The sequence below is a fragment of the Limanda limanda genome, chromosome 15 (genome assembly GCF_963576545.1).
Source record: "Limanda limanda chromosome 15, fLimLim1.1, whole genome shotgun sequence".
Lineage (NCBI taxonomy): Eukaryota > Metazoa > Chordata > Actinopteri > Pleuronectiformes > Pleuronectidae > Limanda > Limanda limanda.
Genome location: NC_083650.1, coordinates 25,258,448 through 25,280,312, shown reverse-complemented (window position 1 = coordinate 25,280,312; position 21,865 = coordinate 25,258,448). Strand labels below are relative to the sequence as shown.

At 44.1% G+C, this 21,865-nt stretch overlaps 2 protein-coding genes across 2 annotated transcripts; both read left to right on the top strand.

The window, feature by feature from the left end:
• The first annotated feature begins 2,160 nt into the window (after positions 1–2,160).
• Positions 2,161–9,271, top strand: LOC133020654 (aftiphilin-like). Its single transcript, XM_061087301.1, has 10 exons — positions 2,161–2,246; positions 2,437–3,884; positions 4,067–4,251; positions 4,346–4,472; positions 4,692–4,748; positions 5,638–5,760; positions 5,860–5,920; positions 8,022–8,105; positions 8,533–8,656; positions 8,793–9,271. The coding sequence occupies exons 2-10, from the start codon at positions 2,472–2,474 to the stop codon at positions 8,914–8,916; spliced, it is 2,298 nt and encodes a 765-aa protein (XP_060943284.1). The 5' UTR covers positions 2,161–2,246; positions 2,437–2,471; the 3' UTR covers positions 8,917–9,271.
• Positions 9,272–9,741: 470 nt separating this feature from the next.
• On the top strand, positions 9,742–21,164 carry LOC133020218 (actin-related protein 2-B). Its single transcript, XM_061086698.1, has 9 exons — positions 9,742–9,860; positions 12,607–12,717; positions 14,580–14,795; positions 15,010–15,082; positions 16,144–16,280; positions 16,406–16,555; positions 18,102–18,247; positions 18,716–18,848; positions 20,082–21,164. Exons 1-9 carry the CDS (start codon positions 9,813–9,815, stop codon positions 20,250–20,252), a joined length of 1,185 nt encoding a protein of 394 aa, XP_060942681.1. The 5' UTR covers positions 9,742–9,812; the 3' UTR covers positions 20,253–21,164.
• Positions 21,165–21,865: the final 701 nt, after the last annotated feature.

Genomic DNA, 21,865 nt, shown 5'->3' with positions numbered 1-21,865 from the left:
GCAGCAACACAAATACACTTGTTATAATAACAACACTGAAGATCGTCTATTTGAAAGATGCGTCACTCCGGTCTGTAAAGTGGAGTCGGTATTTCCCGAGGTCTCCTCCTGTAGGTCGGTGTTTCAGTCTCCTGTAAACGGGTCGGAGTGACACATCGCCTCCGGTCCGCTCGTCTCAGTGGACGGAGGAGGTGATGGAGTCGGAGCGAAGCTGCGGCACCGACACACGAGCACCGACGGCCGGGAGCAGAGATCCAGAGTCGGTCGGTAAACAGCGCGTTGTGCTGGTTGTTAGCTCGCAGTTAGCATCTGTTAGCTAGCATGTCAGCGGCTGTGAGGGCGGCAGCTCCCGGCTGCTCCAGCTAGCATGTGTCGGTGTTAGCTAATCACTGGTTACCTGTACGGTGGATTAGCCGCTAACAGCTAACAGCTAACAGCTAACAGCTAACAGCTAGCAGCTAACAGCTAACAGCTAACAGCTAGCAGCTAACAGCTAACAGCTAGCAGCTAACAGCTAACAGCTTGTGTTGTTGTTTAGCTGCTGCTTCTCTTCATCATCCACTGACACGAGTCTCAGTCTGTGGGTTGTGTCTTTATTATTATTATTATTATTATTATTATTATTATTCAATACAACTAAACGCTCGGCTACATTATTATTATTATTATTATTATTATTATTGTAGCTTCTTTTGACTGATTCAATACAACTAAACGCTCGGCTACATTATTATTATTATTATTATTGTAGCTTCTTTTGACTGATTCAATACAACTAAACGCTCGGCTACATTATTATTATTATTATTATTATTATTATTATTGTAGCTTCTTTTGACTGATTCAATACAACTAAACGATCGGCTACATTATTATTATTATTATTATTATTATTATTATCATTATTATTATTATTATTGTAGCTTCTTTTGACTGATTCAATACAACTAAACGCTCGGCTACATTATTATTATTATTATTATTATTGTAGCTTCTTTTGACTGATTCAATACAACTAAACGCTCGGCTACATTATTATTATTATTATTATTATTATTGTAGCTTCTTTTGACTGATTCAATACAACTAAACGCTCGGCTACATTATTATTATTATTATTATTATTATCATTATTAGTATTATTATTGTAGCTTCTTTTGACTGAATCAATACAACTAAACGCTCGGCTACATTATTATAATTATTATTATTATTGTAGCTTCTTTTGACTGATTCAATACAACTAAACGCTCGGCTACATTATTATTATTATTATTATTATTATTATTATTGTAGCTTCTTTTGACTGATTCAATACAACTAAACGCTCGGCTACATTATTATTATTATTATTGTAGCTTCTTTTGACTGATTCAATACAACTAAACGCTCGGCTACATTATTATTATTATTATTATTATTATTATTATTATTGTAGCTTCTTTTGACTGATTCAATACAACTAAACGCTGGGCTACATTATTATTATTATTATTATTATTATTATTATTATCATCATTATTATTATTATTATTGTAGCTTCTTTTGACTGAATCAATACAACTAAACGCTCGGCTACATTATTATTATTATTATTGTAGCTTCTTTTGACTGATTCAATACAACTAAACGCTCGGCTACATTATTATTATTATTATTATTATTGTAGCTTCTTTTGACTGATTCAATACACCTAAACGCTCGGCTACATTATTATTATTATTATTATTATTATTATTATTATTATTATTATTATTATTATTATCATCATTATTATTATTATTATTGTAGCTTATTTTGACTGATTCAATACAACTAAACGCTGGGCTACATTATTATTATTATTATTATTATTATTATTATTATCATCATTATTATTATTATTATTGTAGCTTCTTTTGACTGATTCAATACAACTAAACGCTCGGCTACATTATTATTATTATTATTATTATTATTATTATTATTATTATCATATACACAACGCGTCAGCTCCGTGTGTTTGTGTTGGAGGGGTGGACTCGGACTTTGACCCTGACCCTGGAGCTGCAGCCCCGGGTCGGATCACCTGAGCAGCCCCGAGCCGAGGATCATGTTCCCGGGATCAGTTTCTGTGTTTCCAGCTCCGGGCTCCAGTGGCTCATCACGGGGCTGTGAAGAGAACCTGGGGGCTATAAGACTGTGAGAGTCTGCAGGAGACACAAACTGAAGAAGTCCCTCATGAAATCAATGTTCTAACCTCTGTTGTACGTGAACATTCGATGTTTATAGTATTTCCTCATATGCAAACAGATTTAAATGAATGAGAGAGGAGCGTTACTGCTGTCCCTCAAACCTCCGGTGCTAGTGGAAGTGAAAACAAGTCAAACAAGTTGTCAGATCATGTTTATCCATCATCATCACCCTGATCTCTGATCTCCTGGTTCTCCTCCCCAGGTGCATGAGGCCGTCGGGGGTCACCAGGAGAACCCATGGAGCCGTTCATCATGACCTTGCACTCCTCCTCGCCTCCTCCACTGGATGAGGACGGCGACGGGGAGGCTGGCACTGAGGACGACCAGTTCGGAGGCTTTGGGGGATTCTGCTCCCGCCGAGGCGATGCAGATCCCACTGAGCCGCCGTCCACCCTCAGAGAACCTTCTCACGCCCTGAAGGAGGCCAGCCATCCACCCAGCTGCAGCGTCCATCCCCCAGAGGAACCCAGTGGAAGCTCAGGTTCTGACGGGGACCAGATGGAGACGGAGAGGAAGGGTTGTGAGGCTGAGTCATCGTTGCACCTCACAAACGGATACGCTGAAGAAGACCTGAACGCTGGGACCCATGGTGCTTCGAGGACCTTCTCTCCTGAGGAGGAAACGGGCTTTGCTGATTTCACTGTGTTCACCGAGCAGGCGGCTCATCCCTGGTGCTGCGGCCTGTCTCCTCTCCACAGCACCGAGACGTGGGCGGACCAGACACACGGCCCAGGTCATGAGGTCGTTCTGGACTCTGAGCCCAGATCTCATTGTGCATCTGAGTCTAAAGGGAATGTTTGCACTAAGGTCGAGCACTGTGAGGAACGAGAGGCAGCTCAGGACCCCCCCCAGCCTCAGAGAGCTGCAGCAGCTTTTGGATTTCCATCTCCACGGCCTCATGTCAGAGAGGAGGGTGTAGGCGAGCGTGTGGACAGATGGAGGGAGACCAGTTATTGTTTGAATTATGTACAAACCTCCGAGGTGCCGGAGGACGGAGACTTGGAGAAGGACAGAGAGAGAAGCGTTTCTACTGTTCCTCAAATGATCAGTGTGTACGAGTCGGCTTCAGAGGACCTGGAATCTGTCGCGGATGACTTCACGTTCGAAGGTGTTTCTGCTGACCTGGAACCAATCGTTTCATCTCTGGCTTCGCAAGAGGATCAGACTGACTGGGACCAGACCGATGCTGAGGATGAAGAACTGGGAAACAACTGGCATTCTTACTCTTTTGGCAACAGCAGCGGCAGAAAGGCAGATCTCAGCCAAACAGAGGCAGAGCAGGCTATGTGTCACTGCGACCAACCTGCGACTCAGGAAACCTCTGCTACCTCCAACCAGGCACAGTCTGTGACGTACACAGGATACGGATTCGCAGGCTTCGGTGACCGTGGTTCTGACCTGGTCCAAGCTGCTGATGTGAGTGTGCAGAGTCTGGGGAGCCTCCCGCCCAGCGACAGCTTTGCTGATTTCTGCTCAGCACCCACACAGGAGGCTGGAGAAGGATCGTGGGCAGAGTTCCCTGATCAGAGGGATGAAGAGGAGGGAAGTCAGACGCCGGACCGAGGCAGCAGCCTTCAGAGCGACGGGTCCACAGAGGAAGAGCAGGACGAGGTGGGACGCTGTGGAGCTGCAAGGAGAAGCAGCTGTCAGGTGGGAGACACATCTCAGTGGTTTTCTCCTTATGATAATAATTAGCAGTGGACAATAGAGATGTTCAGAGAAAATGGAATTCTGGAAGGTGTGAATTACTCTTTCTGATTTCCTTCTGATTGCTGAGTTTTTCACACAAACTAATACATCAGAACTTCTGGTCTGATCTTTATCCCGACCAGGTGTCGTTATCCTGCCGTGTCCAGCGGATCCTCTGTGCCAGTTTCCCAGAGGTGGAAGGTGAGGAGGAGGAGGAGGAGGAGGAGGATGAAGAGGAGGAGGTGCTGAGCCTCTGTGCTCATCTTCACACCCGACACCTCCCACAGAGTGAGGAGGAGAAGACGCCAGAACTCAGCGGTGCTCAGAGGTGCAGTAGTAACAGTCTGAAGTGGCTGTTAGGAATGTAGACCATTGTAAATGTAAAGTGTGATCAATGCTGTCTCTGTGTGTTCTGTGCTCAGGGTTCTTCGGGGCCTGTGGTGGCCTCACCGAGACGTCCACAGTGCGGTCGGCCTTCACTTCCAGTGGAGCGGCTCCCACACCAACAGGACTCTGCTCAGGTGCCTCGGTGTGGACACAAGAAACATTGTGAGTTCTGCAAAACACAAAAGCTGCTGTTTACTGTTGATCCTCACAGCGTCTTCACCTGCTACTGAGTTAACAGCTGAAACTAAAACTTCAGTCATTGGACAATGCATCAGATTCATTTTAAGTCTCCATCCTTTCCAGTCAAAATATACTGCACAATTCTAAAATGTTAAATCAGTGTGTTTGAACAACCTGCTTTCGTTGTGTGTCTCCTGAAAGTTGTTCATCGGCATGAAGAAGCAGCCAGTAGCTGTTCCTGCGTTCGCATCCAGCCTGGTGAGTCCGCTGCAGGAGAACATTATATTGATTTGAGTGAGAAGATGCACAGTAATGTTCTTACAGGCCCGTCAAAATGATTAGATTAGATTTAGATTAGATTAGATTTCTTTATTTATCCACACAACGGGGAAATTCACTTGTTACAGCAGGTAAGAGAAAAACAAAATTTAAGTAATAGTGCCGAAGCACAATAAAAAATAAAAAATATCACACTATGTACACTAGAGTACAGAACCAAACAACCTGCAAAACAGACACTGTACAAAAGCAGGTACTGGGGAGAAAGTGGAATGATGTAAGTGTTATTGTAATGAAAACAAAAATATTATAAGTAATATTGCGACGGTATTGACCTTGATACAGAAAAATAATTAAAAAGTAAGTGACCATAATATAAATAATACTACAAGATAGCATAATGGAAATATAAATATTGCAATGTAACCATTATAAGTGACCATGATATAAATGTAGATGTAAAGTGTTGAATATTATTGTGCATGGTAGTGATCTGAGTAAAAAATAAAAAATAAATAAGAAAAATGCAAATACAAATACAGCTATGGTGAGAGGTTGAGTGGAGATAAAGATAATAGACAGGGACTACAACATTATCAGGTGGTGCTGGTTTTGTAGAGCCTGACTGCAGCCGGGATGAAGGACCTGCGGAACCTCTCCTTCTTACGTGTGAATCCAGTGGGTTCTCCGTTTCTATATCTTCACTGCTGTTACCACTTTTTTACTGGATATAAAGAATGATGACATCAAAAAAGTGTGAGATGAAGGCGGCGAACAGGAGAACGTGGAGACGTGTTGTGTCTTTATTTACAGTCTGTGTTACCGTGTCGTTGTTTTTAATGTCCTTCTCCTTATTGTGATCCTTCAGGGAATGCTTGAGCCAACCAAAGACGCTGTAGCAGCTGTTTGTACTTCAGGATGCAAAGCAGTCACAGCCCGGGAACCTGCAGGGCCACAGAACCAGCAGGACCCCTCGCCGGACTCAGTGCAGGTAAACCCGTCGATCTGACTCGTTTCATCAGAGTCTAGAGCATCACACCTGAACACATGAAGGCAGAGATGTAAAGGACTTAACCTCCTCTCCCTGCAGGGGGCGCTCCCTTCCAGCCAGCGGGACTGGAGCAGCCGTGGACTCAGCAGCTCTCAGGACGGTACGTCCCCTGGCCGAGCCCCTCACTTCTGGGGTTGGAAGTAAACCACCAGCCCTGACTTCCTCTGATAAGCCCAAAGCTTTGGGAGTTTCCTCTGGACTCCTCCTGCTCCTCGCCTCCTCCAGGGCATGTCTGCTTCTCTCATGTGCACCGTGTTTCCCCCCCACTCGGTCAGCAGCAGTGGGCGGCCACAATTGATTTTCAACTCGGGAATAATTACAACCAGTGTTAAGAAAACATGTTTTCTTTGTCATGATCTATTTATGCAAATAAGAAAACTCTGAGAGGTCAAATATCCAACTGATCCAAAAACTGGGAACAAAAGTAAAATAAAAACATTACCTATCAGTCCCACTTGTTCCAAAACACCTCCAGGGGGAAGCACTGTACGGATTTCCCTTCTCTCCTTCCTTCAATGACTCTATTGTTTCATCTTTACCTGCTGCCACCTTCTTATTCATTTATCTCAGTATTTATCGGTCCCAGCTGAGATGGGAAAACCAGTTTGAAGTGTTAACACCTGATGTGGGTGAAGGTTACGATTTAAAGGAGCATTTTAATTCCTTTAGGAACCGATAAGGTTTAGCTGTTAACTCCAACCCGGTGGTGCCCAGTGCAGGGGGTGGAGCCTGTGGATCTGACAGTATCATCTGATTTTCATTTTACATTTTGATGTAAATCATTTTGTTATGTTCTTGTGGAGGTAACAAAAGAAAGACCAGTAGAAAACCACAGAAGACCAGGTCACATGGTTTTAGTTTCCATCTAAATTCTTGCAGCTACTCCATCAACTTGGACGATATTGCATAATTAAAAAAGTTAAATAGTTATTGGCACATGACACAAACCGATGGGCTCTGAGTTTCTGGATCTGTTGTGTGACAGATGGGGAACTTGGTGGTGCTGTGTGTACTGCTGCTGCTGCATGAGTGAGAAGTGTGTAACTACCTGTGTGGCATTGCATTGTTTACTCATCAGAATTCAGACATGTCAGCTGATGATGAGCAGCAGATAAACGGCTCGATTGACTCTTAGATGAGTCTGTTTCCATGACAACATCAACAGCACAAACAAGAGAAATGTTTAGTGAAAACAGAATAGTGTTGCAGTGATAACATGTGCACAGCAGGGGGCAGTAAATTGTCAGTGCAGAAAAAAGGTCAAAAATTATACTGAATAATTTACAAATGCAAAGAACATGCACTTATATATTTATTTATTATTATATTTATTTATTTATTATTTGTTTGTAGTTATTTATTTCTCAATGTATCATTGTCTCTCATGTGTTATATGAAATGTGTCTTTGGGAGTTTGAGTTGTTCTGTTCGGTTCAACATGTGCAGGTGGCTGTCGACAGGAGATTTATTCAAATAAGAAGAAAATGGCGAAACAGTAAAAGGAAGTAGAGGTTTTTGTACCAGTTAGTGCTGCTTTCAGTTGTTAGTGTGTTTCTTTACTCGGTGCACTGAAGCGTGCACTGTGTCCGCTCGCTCTGCAGAGTGTTGGATTCCAAAGAGCTTAAGAATGGACTCCTCAGTGTTTCCTTACCAATCCAATGTGTTTGCACAACAGTTCTGTGAAGCACTCACAGTTCGTCATCATGAGTTGTGCCTTTACAACAGCAATTATTTTCTAAAAACTAATGATTTTTTCTCCAAATGCCACAATTCTCTTTGGACTGATAAATTGCTGTGGTTTTTTTTAAATTCTGATTTACTGCTCAAATCCAGATTTAATGCACTGCAATAAGGACTTTGTGGTAAATCCTTGTAAATACTGAAATAAATCCGTCGATCCTTTCTCTTTGTTTTGCTTCTCTTCCCTCTGCTTTTCTCTCTTTACCATGAGTGGCGTCACTTCTCCATGTGGTTGAAAGCAAAGTTGGGATATTCATCCAAGTCACTGGTGTGTGTCAGGTTTTTATTTTAAACCACACAAAGAATATAAAACTGTAAAGATTTCCAATATATTGCTAAGCTCAACCTTTTAGTGGTGGTGTCCCTTTTAGCGGTCAGTCTGGTTCCGGCTTCTTCTTCATTCTTTTTTTATTCCTCAACCCACAACAACCGTGACCCGTTGTCTTCCCGTGCAAGAACAGGCTGCTGTGCTCTCAACCTGGATTATTTTGGTCCAGAGGAGGAGAGCAGATCCAGATCCAGATCCAGCAGCAGTCCTCCTCCAGGTCAGAGTGTGAAACGGAAGGATTGTAGAGATTGCACACACCAGGTTCACCCATAGACGGTAAATAAAGATGAAGAGTGCATCTCCAAAAAATCCTGGATTTCAACGCTGCCATTAAATCCAAACTTATCAGAAACATAAACCTTTCGAGAAAGTTATTTGACTTGTACTTTGACCTTTTAGTTTGGTCCATGTCCCATCTGCTAACGTGGAGGAGGCAGAGTTTAAGACTAACATTGAAGCCGACCACCAGGTGGCGATCAAGATGCTTTGGCTTCTCTTTTGGGAGCTGTCGTGTCGTCCATCTTTACATTCAGTCTATGGGTTCAACATGATGACACGGAGCTTGTGTTGTATGTGAGTCCTTTGATACTCGGTGGTTTGATACCCGTGTTTTTTGTGTTTGTAACACAAACTCACACGTAAAGGGGTCGACCGGGAACTGTACGAGTTGACCATCAGCAAACTGGAAACCAGCACCAACAGCTGCCACCTGGTGGACACTTTGAATCGACTGATGTCTGATGCAGAGAAGACGAGCACTTCGGTCAGGTGAGACAAGACATCGAGACAATCATCGGATCAAAAGGAGCTAAATCAGACACGAGGATCTTTAAATGCCATCTGTGTGTGTCTGTGTGTGTGTCTGTGTGTGTGTCTGTGTGTGTGTCTGTGTTCTCTCCATTAGGAAAGCCCCAGAGGACGAGGAGCTGAGTGCGGAGGCTGGACGGCTGATCTCTGGACTTCCTGACTTGTCCTTCATGACGGCCAAAGTCCTCATGTTCCCAAGCGTCCTCGTACCTGCGCTGTGATGACTTTTCTTTTCTACACACACACACAGAATGTAAACACTGACTACGAGGTTGTTCTCCAACTTCTCACCCTCTTCGGTCTCAAACCCAAAAGTCAAACGTCTCGTCGGTAGTGAGGCGGAATAATAAATAATCATTCATGTCAGGGTCGAATAATCACTACAGTGCTAAGAAGCAGGTGTTTCAATCAATCTTACTATTACCCCCCTTAAGTGTTGTGGTCGTATTTATTACATCAAACCCACTAAATGAAGTTATGTTAGACAAATTATAATATATTTAGTTGATCATAATGTGTTGAATGTAAAAGAGTGTTTCCCTTTATTATTTTATCTTTTCATTCTGTGATTAAACTTTTAACGGTTAACTCGTCTTTCTATCTTCTTGTTTTTACATTAATATATTTCCACAACATGTTTAGGAGCAAACTCAGCGCAATAAAATAAAGCCATAGAAACTCCTACATGTGTCGTCAGTCATTTCCAAGTTCAACTTCAGACTGTCTTACAAATATTAATATCATTAGTCTTTTAACTTATATATTTTATGCCTTTAACTGTGTTTTCATTTCAGCATATTATTTATTATGCTCAGATATGCTCGTGTTTCGTTCCTCTGTCGTGATTTCAAAGCACGGTGTTGTTTTCAATGAGCTTTATTAATAAACCTGACTGGACAGGATTAGTAGAGGAACACAGAGAGACCGGATCACGGACCAGAGGATTTAATTTAATGTTATTATCACAGTTTGAATCCCTCAGCTCACCGGAAGTGCCCCTGCCTCCGCCACCGGAAGTGCCCCGGCCCCTTCCTGCTCTCGGTCGGGCTGCTGCGTCTTCCTTCCGGCTCGCCGAAGAAAGTTGAGGGCGGTTCAGCGGCTTGTGGGCTTTGACACGATGGACAGCCAGGGAAGGAAAGTGGTGGTCTGCGACAACGGGACCGGGGTAAGTCCTCCGCGGGGGTCCGAGCCTCCGGGTCCGGGTGGGTTCGAGCGAGCACAGCCGCTGGTGTCGAGCGATTTGCTGGAACCGGAAGTGGCGGTGTCAGCGTCCCCAGCTAGCTAGCGTCAACTGGGTGGGCAGCTAGCCTGTCTGCTAGCCTGCCTGCTAGCATGCTAATTCCCATTCATCCGGACACTGCGCGGAAATAGCCCCGAGAGAGGCTGCTTTTGTCCGGATGAGGGATGAACCCACGGCCCTGGGTGTAGCTCTGTTAGCTCACACGCCCCAGCACCAAGTAATACTACATTAGCTCCCACCAGGTATGAAGCTACGGCAGCTAGCTAGTTAGCTAGCCTGCTAGCACCCAGCAGCTGACAGTCTGCTTCATCCTGTCACTGGTTTCTGTGGTTCCTGCTGCTCGAGACGCCCTGTTTGTAGATCCACTGCTTATCTTAGCGCATTTTCACCAGTTAGCATTAGCATCACATGTCATTTCTGACATGTTAGCCGGCGTCAGGTGGGTGTAACGTTGGCTAGGCCGTGTCAGGTGACTGGAGGAAGCACCTTTAAACTGCATTTTCCTGAACAGCGAGAGAGAAATGTCACATTACTGCCTTCTAGTAAAGATATGCGGACCTGAAAGACCACAGGAAGCTCGTTCAGGATGGAGATGTACCGAATACTCGTATGTTTATCAAAAATGAGGACCTGAAAGACCACAGGGAGTACTTTCATGGTGTTATATACTGAAATACACATGTATTTATTAGAGTATGAGGACCTGAAAGACCACAGGAAGTACTTTCAGGCTGGTATATACAGAAATACAGATTTATCCATTCTCTGATTAACCAGGAAGTCCCCTTAGAGAGGAAAAATCCACTTGTGTCCTGGTTTAGATGAAAAAATCAAGTTAAAAGTTAAAAATGTAAATGCAACATACACATTAAAAATCATACATGTGTATTTATATACATAATAAACACAGAAACCCAGATTAAAACAGAACATAGAAACATGTAGAAGTCAGTGGCTTAAATGAAATATGTATAATTAAAAAGTGCACGTTAAAATCAATGACATTCTATGAAAAAGGATTTAAAAGTATTTCTAAACTCGTCAAGAGAAACGATTAGGTAATTTTAGTCGTGCAGCTCATTCACTCAATGTGGTGCATGGAAGCCAAGAGGAAACATACATACAGGTCAATGATACTCATATGTTCCACGTTCTAATATTTTGCAGAGTATTTAAGTTTAATTACAGGACGTCTACATGTTCTGAAGTATTTATTTTCCCGATTACCTATTGGCGTTTATTTATTTATCACAGCAGCTGAATATTACTACATCCATAGGGCCACACTACATGTTTTGAATATATGCATTTATCCATTCTCTTTGTATGTTAGTTTTCCCCCCCCCCATTTTTAATAATTTCCTAATGTCATAATTATCGATATGATAGGAACATGTTTATCTGGACTAAGTTTAGCTTTTCCACGCAGCTCTAACGTTGCTGCAGCTGCAGGATTGAGAGACAGAACTCAGCTGATTTAATTCACTGTATCTCGGGGATTTTCCAGCTTCTGTGGTTTGTTTTGCAAACTTGCAAAGTCGTCACTTTTACTTCATTCAGCGTTTATAGTACCACACTCGTTATTTGGTCTCTTGTGGATTCAAATTCTTCATTGCTCACAGGTAACAGTGCCTCTGTTGGAGTGGAGGCACTTCCTGTCTCAGCCTTGTCAGCAGTTAAAGAGGATGTTGGCTTCACACGTTGCTGACTAACAAGTCTTTTTTTGAGCTGTGGGTCTCGAGAGCTTGAAGTCGAGAACAATCTGAACCTGTGTCAGGGTTGAAGGGAGACGCTTAGAGGAAGTGATGATCTCAGCCGCACGTGTCACCGATACGTTCTCAGACCTGTTGCATGTCGTCTCACACCAGACTGCAAAATCTGTATCTGCAAAAGATAACTGCTTTGTGTGGTGTACTTGTGAATTTCAGTATATTTCACTGGGTAGGGTAAAGCTGATGCCTGGGGTGTGACTCACCAGTTAATTCTACAAGCTTCACCCAGATTCCTCTGTGGGGGCGGGGCTTTACTGACTCACAGTTTTACCAAACTGTTAAACACCGTTTAGTGGGTCATCTGTGGAATTCACTCATTCACATTGTCGGGCTGGAAAAGCCAACAAGCTACATTCTGTGATGTTTGAGGTCATGACACAAACAGTACGAAGGCAAAATCTATTATGAAGAGGAAGAAGAGGAAACCACACACTGTATATTGTCAGAGATTCTTTAAACTCAGATGTGGCTCGATGCAGAAAACAGTCAATGATCTACTTCACCTTTATGTCCTCAGAGCTGATACTGAGTCTTGTAGTCAGATATTTGCTTAACAACGTTTATTATTTTTATTTAAAATGCAGATTTGAAGTCCTTGATTTTCGACTGAACATCTTGTATACGAATTACAATTTCAGATATAACATTACTTTACGACATGGTTGATTTTCTACCATTGTGCTGCAGAGTAAAGCAGCTATTGACCACAGAATTTGAATCACACATTGTTCACACATAAGAGATTCTGGTATTAAAGCATGGATTAGATTTTTATCTCAGACTAAATCCCAGTTCAGTCCACTGTCAGCAGGATGACGCTAATGGTGTCTTTCTGTATCGCACAGTTCATCAGGGTTTTAATGTTTCTAATAATCTCTTTCTCTGTTCTTTCCTTTCAGTTTGTCAAGTGCGGCTATGCAGGCTCCAACTTCCCCGAGCACATCTTCCCTGCACTTGTTGGAAGACCCATCATTCGCTCAACGGCCAAAGTGGGAAACATTGAGATCAAGGTACGGACTAATCCATCTCCTGTTCCTGGAGGGGTGTGTTTTATTTCACCTGAAAGTCTTGATGTCAGTCACTGGTCAGGAAACCAGCGATAAGACTAAAGTAAAGACTGCAGATAAAATATGAAAAGCGCTTTCGAATATAAACACAATGTCACAGTCCTTTAAATGTTCCTTTAAAAGATCTTTCTTAAGTTTCCGATGAGTAAGGCTCATTAACATTTTATATATATATAAACTTGCCTCTGCACTGGTTTCTATCAGATATACAGCTTAACATCCGTCCCAATGTAAAGGAAGCATGTGGGCAGTGAAGGTTGCTTTGTTTCAGACTCATCTCATCGCTTAGGGGAACATGAATGAGTCTGAAGTCTCTGAAGAAACAGAATCAATCCTCCAACAACAAAATCCTCTCGAGTATGAATAAGATCTCTTTGCATTAAATACAAACTCTTTAAATCACTTGTGTAATTTAGGTAAAGCTCAGTTAATTCGGCAGCAGAGGTCTAAATGTTTCCCATTATTTTAGCATGAAGCCTTTTCTCTACCTCTGTCCTGTTCTTTCCAAGTCCTTTGTTCATTCATCTCTATTTCATATCTACCTTCCTCTTCCTCCATGTTTTGTTCCCCCCCGATGAAGTAGAATGCCCAGAAGATGGTAAGTTCAGGTTGGTGTGTGCCTCCTGCTCTCGCCTGCTCCGGAGAGTCGTGTCATGTTTTAATCTCAACTGAAAAACGTTGCGCTCTTACTTCATTTTAAATATTTGTTTTGTGTCTTTTTCTTTAACGCATTCTTCTTACTCACACAATGACTCCATTCTTAAACATCCTGGCTAGTTTGCTGATTTGAAGTGTCGGGTTTGAGAGATGTTGGTTGAATGAGCGGCACAGAGTCCGAGAGTCAAACAGCACCTTTTGTTAATGCACTTCTTTCTCCAAGCAGAGCGTTGCAGAAATGGCTGCTATGAATCATAGGCAGCTGTTATCGATGGAGCGCTAAAAGAGATTTTGGATCGGTTCCATTTTCAGAGTGTCTGATCTGCTGATGGATCCTGACCGCCAACAATCCTGCTGCTATTTCAGAACTCCAACAATCAGTTTCAACTAAAACAGAACGTTAACTATCAGCTGCAGCTCTAAAGCTTGGAGCCAAATGTTAAAGGCTCTGTATTTGTTTGTGCATATTTAATTTTAAGTCAAGCGCCGTTAAGCTGCTCCACTAATCTGCAAACGTTCCACCTTTGACGAGTGCGGAGGAGGTGTTCTCCTCCCAGGATGCATGGCCGGCAGCTGAAGTTTGGAGACAGAGGCACATCTGTTTTTCTTTTCTTTTTTTTATTGAGACCACATGGAGACGATGCCTGTGACTGGTACTTTGTTAATGCCCAAGCACACAGGATGAACCCATAAAATGGCCGCCTCCAGTGGGCGTTTGATGTCTCCAAGTGGAACGTGAGATGCTTGACTGTGTGGCTAACACTGAGCTCTAACCACGCAGTGTTTACACTGCCAGGCTGCCTTGCATGCAGCTAGTTGAATGGTGCGAAAACAAGTGGATTACTGTAGCTGGAGGGAAGTGTTTCCAGGTGTAGGTGCATGGAAAACAATGCCTTGTGATGCATGCTGGGTAACTGGGTTTAAAAGTGATGCATCACACAGACAGCTCGTCTTCAGGAAGGTAAAACGTGAATGAACTGATGCAGCTGAAGAACAAACCAGGAGAAAAGTTAAACTACTGTTTTTGTCTCCCTAACCAAAACTTGTCTCTCGTCATCAATGCAAGTGACACTGACCCATCCAACGTGGAGGGCTCTGCTGTTTGTCTTCTCAATGTGTCTGTGTTTCCGTCTCACCCGTCACTGCAGGACCTGATGGTCGGGGACGAGGCCAGCGAGCTGCGCTCCATGCTGGAGGTCAACTACCCCATGGAGAACGGCATCGTCAGGAACTGGGACGACATGAAGCACCTGTGGGACTACACCTTCGGCCCAGAGAAGCTCAACATCGAGTCCCGCAACTGCAAGATCCTGCTCACGGAGCCCCCCATGAACCCGACCAAGAACCGCGAGAAGATCATCGAGGTATGTGGAAATACACGTTTTCGTTTGCAGCATGAAGGTATTTTCATAGTTGTGTGAGAGGGCGGGGGGGGAGAAAGGGAAAGGTTTTCTAGTTTATCTGGTCGGTATCATGAATCAACTGCAAAATGATTTCAGATTTGAGCTGTTGTGCTACAGATACACTTACTTATGAATGTTCTCAGCAACCAACTGTATTTGCTGGCCTCTCCTGCAGGTGATGTTTGAGACCTACCAGTTTTCAGGAGTTTACATCGCTATTCAAGCCGTGCTGACACTGTATGCCCAAGGTAAGAAGACAGCCGTGTTGGATGATGGAAGAATATACAAAATGGAAATACTATAAAGAAGGTGTAGAAAGAGAGTGAAAGTTTCACTTCATACAGGAGCAGAGTTCGACCATGACCCAGTTCTGCACTTACTTTAGGATGTGGTTGTGACAGTGGAGGAGCCGCTGGGGAGGCAGGAGACTCTACTGGGATCCAGTCCACCCAGAGTCCTGTCTGGCAGTTGGTCTAATTGGCTCCAGTGATTGGCTGAAAAACTCAGGAAGATCAACGTTCTTTCCAGAGAAAATTCTGTGTGAACATACACAGATCATAACTCACACTGACAAGCAGATTAATCACATAAAACTCTGCCAGTGTGTGAAGAGCTCAAGGCTGCAAGTTGAAACACAAGTTACTCATGAACACTTTTGTTTTGACTACTACAGCTTCCTTGTTGCATAATGTTTGTAGGAGTGGCTTTTGCTTTGAATTGTGTGGATATTCTTGTGCTGCAGAAAACCACACCTTCGTCAAATAGTTTGATACAAGACTTGTTTTATGCGACTGCTCTGAAATTCTTTGCAACATGAAGTCCAGACAGTTGCATGAACATATCTTAAATATCTCACAGTAACCGACCCGACATCCTGATGTGATCTGACGTGTTGTGATGTGTTAAACTCCACCTGTGTGCTGCTTGAAGCAGAAGGAATCGAACGATTCAGCCGTGTGCAGTTTGTCCCCAGGTTGTGTGTTTACGCTGCTGCAGGTGAACAATGAGCAGCGGACAACTCCCACTTGATAAGCCTCAGATACAAGAACAGATTATTGAAGGGCAGATACTGTAGATCATTTCCAGCTCGGTTTATTAATTCTTCGACTCGAGCTTTGATTCAAAGTCCTTAGTGTTTCTCAAACTGCCCCTCAGCCACTGAGTGAACTAATGAAGTTAGGATGAGTTTAGTGTAAGGATGATGGAAGAAGTAGTCGTGGTTATGGTTCGATTAAGTCTCCAGCAAATGAATGAGAGTAATTGCAAAACGTCCTCTGAAGTCCCTGAGCCGTGTCTGTCTGTGTTCCAGGTCTCCTGACGGGGGTGGTGGTGGACTCGGGTGACGGTGTGACCCACATCTGTCCGGTGTATGAAGGATTCAGCCTGCCCCACTTGACCAGACGCCTGGACATCGCAGGCAGGGACATCACCCGCTACCTCATCAAGGTATCCAGTCCCTGAGAGCCCAGCGTCTAATCAAACACCTGCAGGACCACCGGTGAACGTTCAAGTAAACGTATCTAAAGCCTTTCGTGACCGTCCTCACCTTTTGTTTCTGTGTTTGGATGCAGCTGCTGTTGTTGAGGGGCTACGCCTTCAACCACTCCGCCGACTTCGAGACGGTGCGCATGATGAAGGAGAAGCTTTGCTACGTGGGCTACAACATCGAGCAGGAGCAGAAGCTGGCGCTGGAGACCACTGTGCTGGTGGAATCATACACGGTACAACCTCAGACGCTTTACTATTTAATGAAGTAAATAAATATACGTTTAAGTAAATGTATTGATGCAAACAGGCTTTGTTTGATCAGAAACACACGTGGCATTAGTGCACAGGTCGGCAGTTCATTCTATAAATACCCACCGGGTGGTTGTGGTTTCTCTACCTGTTTGAGAGAGAGGATGTGAAACAGCTGCTCAGTTCATTATGTAACCTGCTGTTTGTGGTGGTTCTTTCATCATCATACAGATTATTACATGAGCTGTTGACTCTGTATGATTCACACAGTTCATTAAATAAGGAGGAAAAATAGAGGAAATATAGAAACACCTTTGTCCCACGTTTCCTGCTGTCACCAGTCAGTGTTTCTGAATCGGTAATAAAGAGCAACACCACATTAAAGACCAATGAGCTGAATCAGAAACATTAGATGAATGAAGACCGTGCGAGAGGATGAACGGGACAAAGAAGGATTTAGTTTCTTGCTTGTGAAATAACTTTGCTTTTCTTTTAAAATGGGGGAATGTCTAGCAGCTGTTTTTCCTGTAGGCTGGTTCCACTCGGGCACACAACACATCGCCAGCCCTCAGGGGTCCTCGCTTTGGTTTTGTTTACTTTAAAAAATAAAAAAGAGTTCTCTTTACTGGTGCCACATGCACACAAGTTTCACATTTCTGCTTAAAATAGCCTCTTGTACAAAGACTCCCTCCCAAAGGGTTTGTTATTCACAAGTGGCAGCATTTAAAAGTAGTCAAAAATAATGGAGTAACTGAATCTGTTCCTTCGCGGCGCTGAGCAGACGACCACATGCCCGCTGGTGGCCGTGCTGCTGACGGACTGTTTTCTCTGGGACTCGCACACGGGGGCGCAGCTCCTCCACCCGACTTTGCTTTTCTTTCCGAGGCCCCTCCCCCTCGGAGGGAACCACAGAATCTAAACGCAGGACCCGAGGTCTGCGTTACTGCACGCCTCAGCGAGCACGTGTTGTGTCTCGGAGCTCACTGTGACCATGTGTGTTTGGGTTAGGGGTGGGTCAGGTGAGTGTGTGTGTGTGTGTGTGTGTAGGCGTGTGAACATGTATGTGTAAGTATCGTTTTGTGTGCGCCAAAACAAGGAGGGCAATGTAGCTGTGGCCGAAGGGCCCTGAACTGCGCGTTACATCATTTCCTGTGCAGCCACATTGCGGCTGAGGCCGGGCTCCACTTCCTCCCGCTGCCCTCGGCTGAATGAAGCCTTTTTATAGTCACACACATTAACTGTACTCAGCTCGGAGCCCACTCTCTGTCCGTGCTCTCACTCGCTGAAAAACATCATCAGACTCTTGGAGCGTTTTGTTTTCTCACTGCAGAAAACACACACACACACACACACTTAAAGAGGTGTTCCTGTCACACAACACAAACACAGTTGCTCCCTCTTGATTCATCCATTCAGGGTTTTCACCCTTCAGCACTTTCTGTTGAGTCATACATTAAATCTACCTCCTCACTGGTGCCATTCTTTCTTTTTTCCATCTCTTTTCATCTCCCGCCTCCCACACATCTCCAGCTGCCAGATGGTCGTGTGATCAAGGTGGGAGGAGAACGCTTTGAGGCGCCCGAGGCTCTGTTCCAGCCACACCTCATCAACGTGGAGGGCGTCGGGGTGGCCGAGCTGCTCTTCAACACCATCCATGCCGCCGACATCGACACCAGGTGAGGCAGAGAGAGAGAGAGAGAGAGAGAGAGAGAGAGAGAGCAGGGAAACAAGGCACTGTGCAATAAGATTCGCAGATTTATTCAAATACACTTTACTGAGAGCGACTCAAACAAACATTAATACACAACACTAACAGATTAAAGTGCACACAGAGAAAAGGACCGGGTTGGCCGAGCCTGCTGAAGAAATAACAGTATTTGAGAACCGTTCTTCCAAGTTCTTTATGGAAAGTAGGAAAATTGATATTGGATTTAATAGGTGGGGAAATATAAACTTGGAAATCCACTGAAGGAGTTTAATCTGTCTTTAAACTTCATTTAAAACGATTGTGGGCTAAAAATATATAGAATATGATAGTGTCCCTGTTGGGGGGGGGGAGCGGATCATTACTTATATGATTTTTAAGCTGTTTCTCTTCCTGTCTACGTGTTGCAGACTCTCACTCTTCCTCTTCCTTTCCTCAGGCCTGAGTTCTACAAGCACATCGTGTTGTCCGGAGGATCCACCATGTACCCGGGCCTCCCCTCTCGGCTGGAGAGGGAACTCAAGCAGCTGTACCTGGAGCGCGTCCTCAAGGGAGACGTGGACAAGCTCTCGGTGAGAAACCCACAGTTCACGCCTCTTCTGTGATTCCACTCTCGACTGCGTCCGAGCTTCACGGAAAGAACTGAGCGCTGCGGCGTCTCACATGTGGTTCGATTTACTTTGAACTGGAGCCCGTCTGATGTGGATAGAAGAGAAAACCAACACATGGGCTGATGTGTGTTTATCAAATGATTCTCCAGGTGTCGCTGCAAAACCCTGACGACCAGGAAATGGAGTTGAGGCTTGATAGTTTAGTTTCACTTTAAACTTTATTATAAATAGCTATGAATGAAAAAAGCAAACACAAATACAGCCAAATATATAGAACTTGAATTAAGAAAATAAACCTTATATTTTATGCATAATAAAGATAGAAAAATCTACATTTATATGCTAAAATAAAACCCCACACACGTTTCAATCTGGTGCATTGTTCCTTAATGACCACCAGGCGGTGCCAGAGACATGTAGACGTTAACCACAGTTCAGTCTCAACCTGTTTGTGGTTCACTTCCAATCATAAATATTTGTTTTGGAAAAATATCACCACATTACACTTGGACCTGAGTTTCCTGAAGACACAGGAGTGCTTTGTAAACAAAGGTTCACTGGTGACTCACTGAGCTTCACTCTCTCTCTCTCAGAGCTCAGACAGATCCAGAGTTTCTTTTCTCCTGAACTCAGAGAGAAGAGCTCGGCTCCAGTTCACGTTGATTCGTGGATTCTGGCAAAGCTTCACTGTGAGAAGAAGAGAAAACGTTTCTGTTCGTTCCTGCAGCGTTTTCCACAAATGTCTTTTTAACACAGACGCTCGACGTTCGTCTCAATGTCTCGATCTGCGTCTTCAGCTTCAGCTGGTGGTCGCTGCACTTGAGTTCAGACCCGTGAGCAACACACAGGAGCTGCGTCTCTCTGCCCTGTCACGTGAAAGTTTGAGTTCAGTACATTCTGATCAGACGGACAAGAAGTGGATTCTGTTGCAGGAGCAGTTTGAGGAGTTCACATGTTCACACGGTGTCTGACAGTTTGCTATCTTAAAGTCATTAAACCTCATTTTATCACTTTACTTTAAAGCTGCACTAATGAACAGTTTATACATTATTATACAACAAGCTGATAGGTGTCTGTTTTGCTCACACTCAGAAACAAGAAGCTCTGTATCGAACCCGTGCTGAGTAGAAACCAAACAGTAGGTGTCCCGGCCCTGTGTCACCTTCTAAGTGTCTTTGTCCCCTCGTCTTGTAGAAATTCAAGATCCGCATCGAGGATCCTCCCAGGCGAAAGCACATGGTGTTCCTGGGCGGAGCCGTGCTGGCCGACATCATGAAGGACAAGGACAACTTCTGGCTGACCCGCGAGGAGTACGAGGAGAAGGGCGTCCGCGTGCTGGAAAAACTTGGCGTCACCGTCAGATAAAGCCCTGAACGGACAGACCAGGCAAACACACACACACACACACACACACACACACACACACACACACTCGCACGCATACACAACATGCACACATTCCCCTCCTTGCCCCCATCGCAGAGTATATATCTATTTATCCCTCTTTCTTTCTCTTTCGGCTCTCGAGGCTCCTCAGACACCGGAGAGACTCGAGCTGTCCCCCCCCCCCCTCCGCCCCCGCCCCTCTCTCTCTCTCTCTCTCCACTCGGCCTCTATTCTCTCCTGTTTGGGGATTGGTTCACGCAAGCCCTGATTTCCACCGACACACACACTTTACTTAATCTAGGACTAGAAGGGTTAATGTGGCCCTGCTGATAATCGAGGTTAAAACCCAGCGTGGAATCTGCAGATCGGTTTCATTTGAATTCAATTCGATAAATGCATCAGATATTCACAGAGTTTCGTTTCCTCCCCTGAAGAAACGTCCGGAGGGATGAGTCGATGCCGAGTTTCTAACCAACTCGTACTCGCGTGTGTGTGTGTGTGTAGAGTCACAGTCAGACACGAGTTCAGCATCTGTTGCAGGCGAGCGAGAACTGATCATAGTTTTCTGTCGGTTTTTATAAATGAAATCATGACTTTTCTGTTCTGGGAGAGGGATTCCTCTGTTTGCTTTTTCCTTTTTCTGTTGGATGTACGAGCTCATTTATATCTTTAATTCTGGTTTACTTTTCCTTTTCTTGCTGTGCACTACTACCATTGTAAATGGAGTGTATAGTGGTAACAGAAGTTCCTCCACGTTTTTATGAAGAAGAAATTGATTTAATAAAAGGGACAAACACACGAAGTAGAGCCCCCCCCCCCGAGGTTGTGCGACGGTACATTTAGAGTTTGTAGTCGATAGGAAGATGAAGATAGGACGTGGGAGTGGGGTGGGGTGGGGGGGGGCGTTGACTATTTGTCCCTCATCAGACCGACTCGCCTCCTCCTCTTCTCCGGGCTGAATCCCCCGGAGCTCGGAGGCAGTCGCCGGCCGACGTGAGATCGATTTGAATCTGAACCGAGAAACTGGGAAAATGAAACGGTATTTTTGTTTTTCTCTCTTTAACTTGAAGTTGAAATGCTGTCGAGAGCAGATTTCATTTCTCCAGTCTTTCACTCCCAGCGGTCGACTTGATGATTCCTGGAGGCACTTCTATTTTGAGTATGATAAATATGTATATTTTTTTCCTCTTTCCATGAACGTCTATCCAGTGCCAAGTGCAGTTAATGTTAACTGGATCTCGTGTTTTAATGTCTCTTCTTTTGTCACGGTTTTTGTTTTTATTTTCCTGTGTTGTTCATAGCATAACTGCCTAACGCTGATTTAAATAAAGGAAAGTGATTTATAAGGATTATTGTGTGACTGTTTATTTGAGTTTTGACCAGAAGCAGATTTTACTTGAGTTCAATAATCCAGAGTTAATTAGCAGGATTATGCAGAAGCCATTAAACCCAGCAGCTCAGAACCTGGTGGAAGGAGGTGGTGCAGCTCAGGGAGGAACTCTTCACACTTCCTGGTTCTGCTCGTTCGTCCAGATGATTGTTCCTCTGTCCTCTGGGTCATGTGATCTCCTGGATGAGACGTCTTCAGGAAA

Bases quoted from the DNA above. Each gene is read 5' to 3' on its own strand.
- LOC133020654 (XM_061087301.1), top strand. From the start codon at position 2,472: ATGGAGCCGTTCATCATGACCTTGCACTCCTCCTCGCCTCCTCCACTG. The intron at 3,885-4,066 runs GTGGGAGACACA...TATCCCGACCAG, and splicing joins CAAGGAGAAGCAGCTGTCAG to GTGTCGTTATCCTGCCGTGT. The intron at 4,252-4,345 runs GTGCAGTAGTAA...TTCTGTGCTCAG, and splicing joins GAACTCAGCGGTGCTCAGAG to GGTTCTTCGGGGCCTGTGGT.
- LOC133020218 (XM_061086698.1), top strand. From the start codon at position 9,813: ATGGACAGCCAGGGAAGGAAAGTGGTGGTCTGCGACAACGGGACCGGG. The intron at 16,281-16,405 runs GTATCCAGTCCC...GTTTGGATGCAG, and splicing joins TCACCCGCTACCTCATCAAG to CTGCTGTTGTTGAGGGGCTA. The intron at 18,849-20,081 runs GTGAGAAACCCA...CTCGTCTTGTAG, and splicing joins GAGACGTGGACAAGCTCTCG to AAATTCAAGATCCGCATCGA.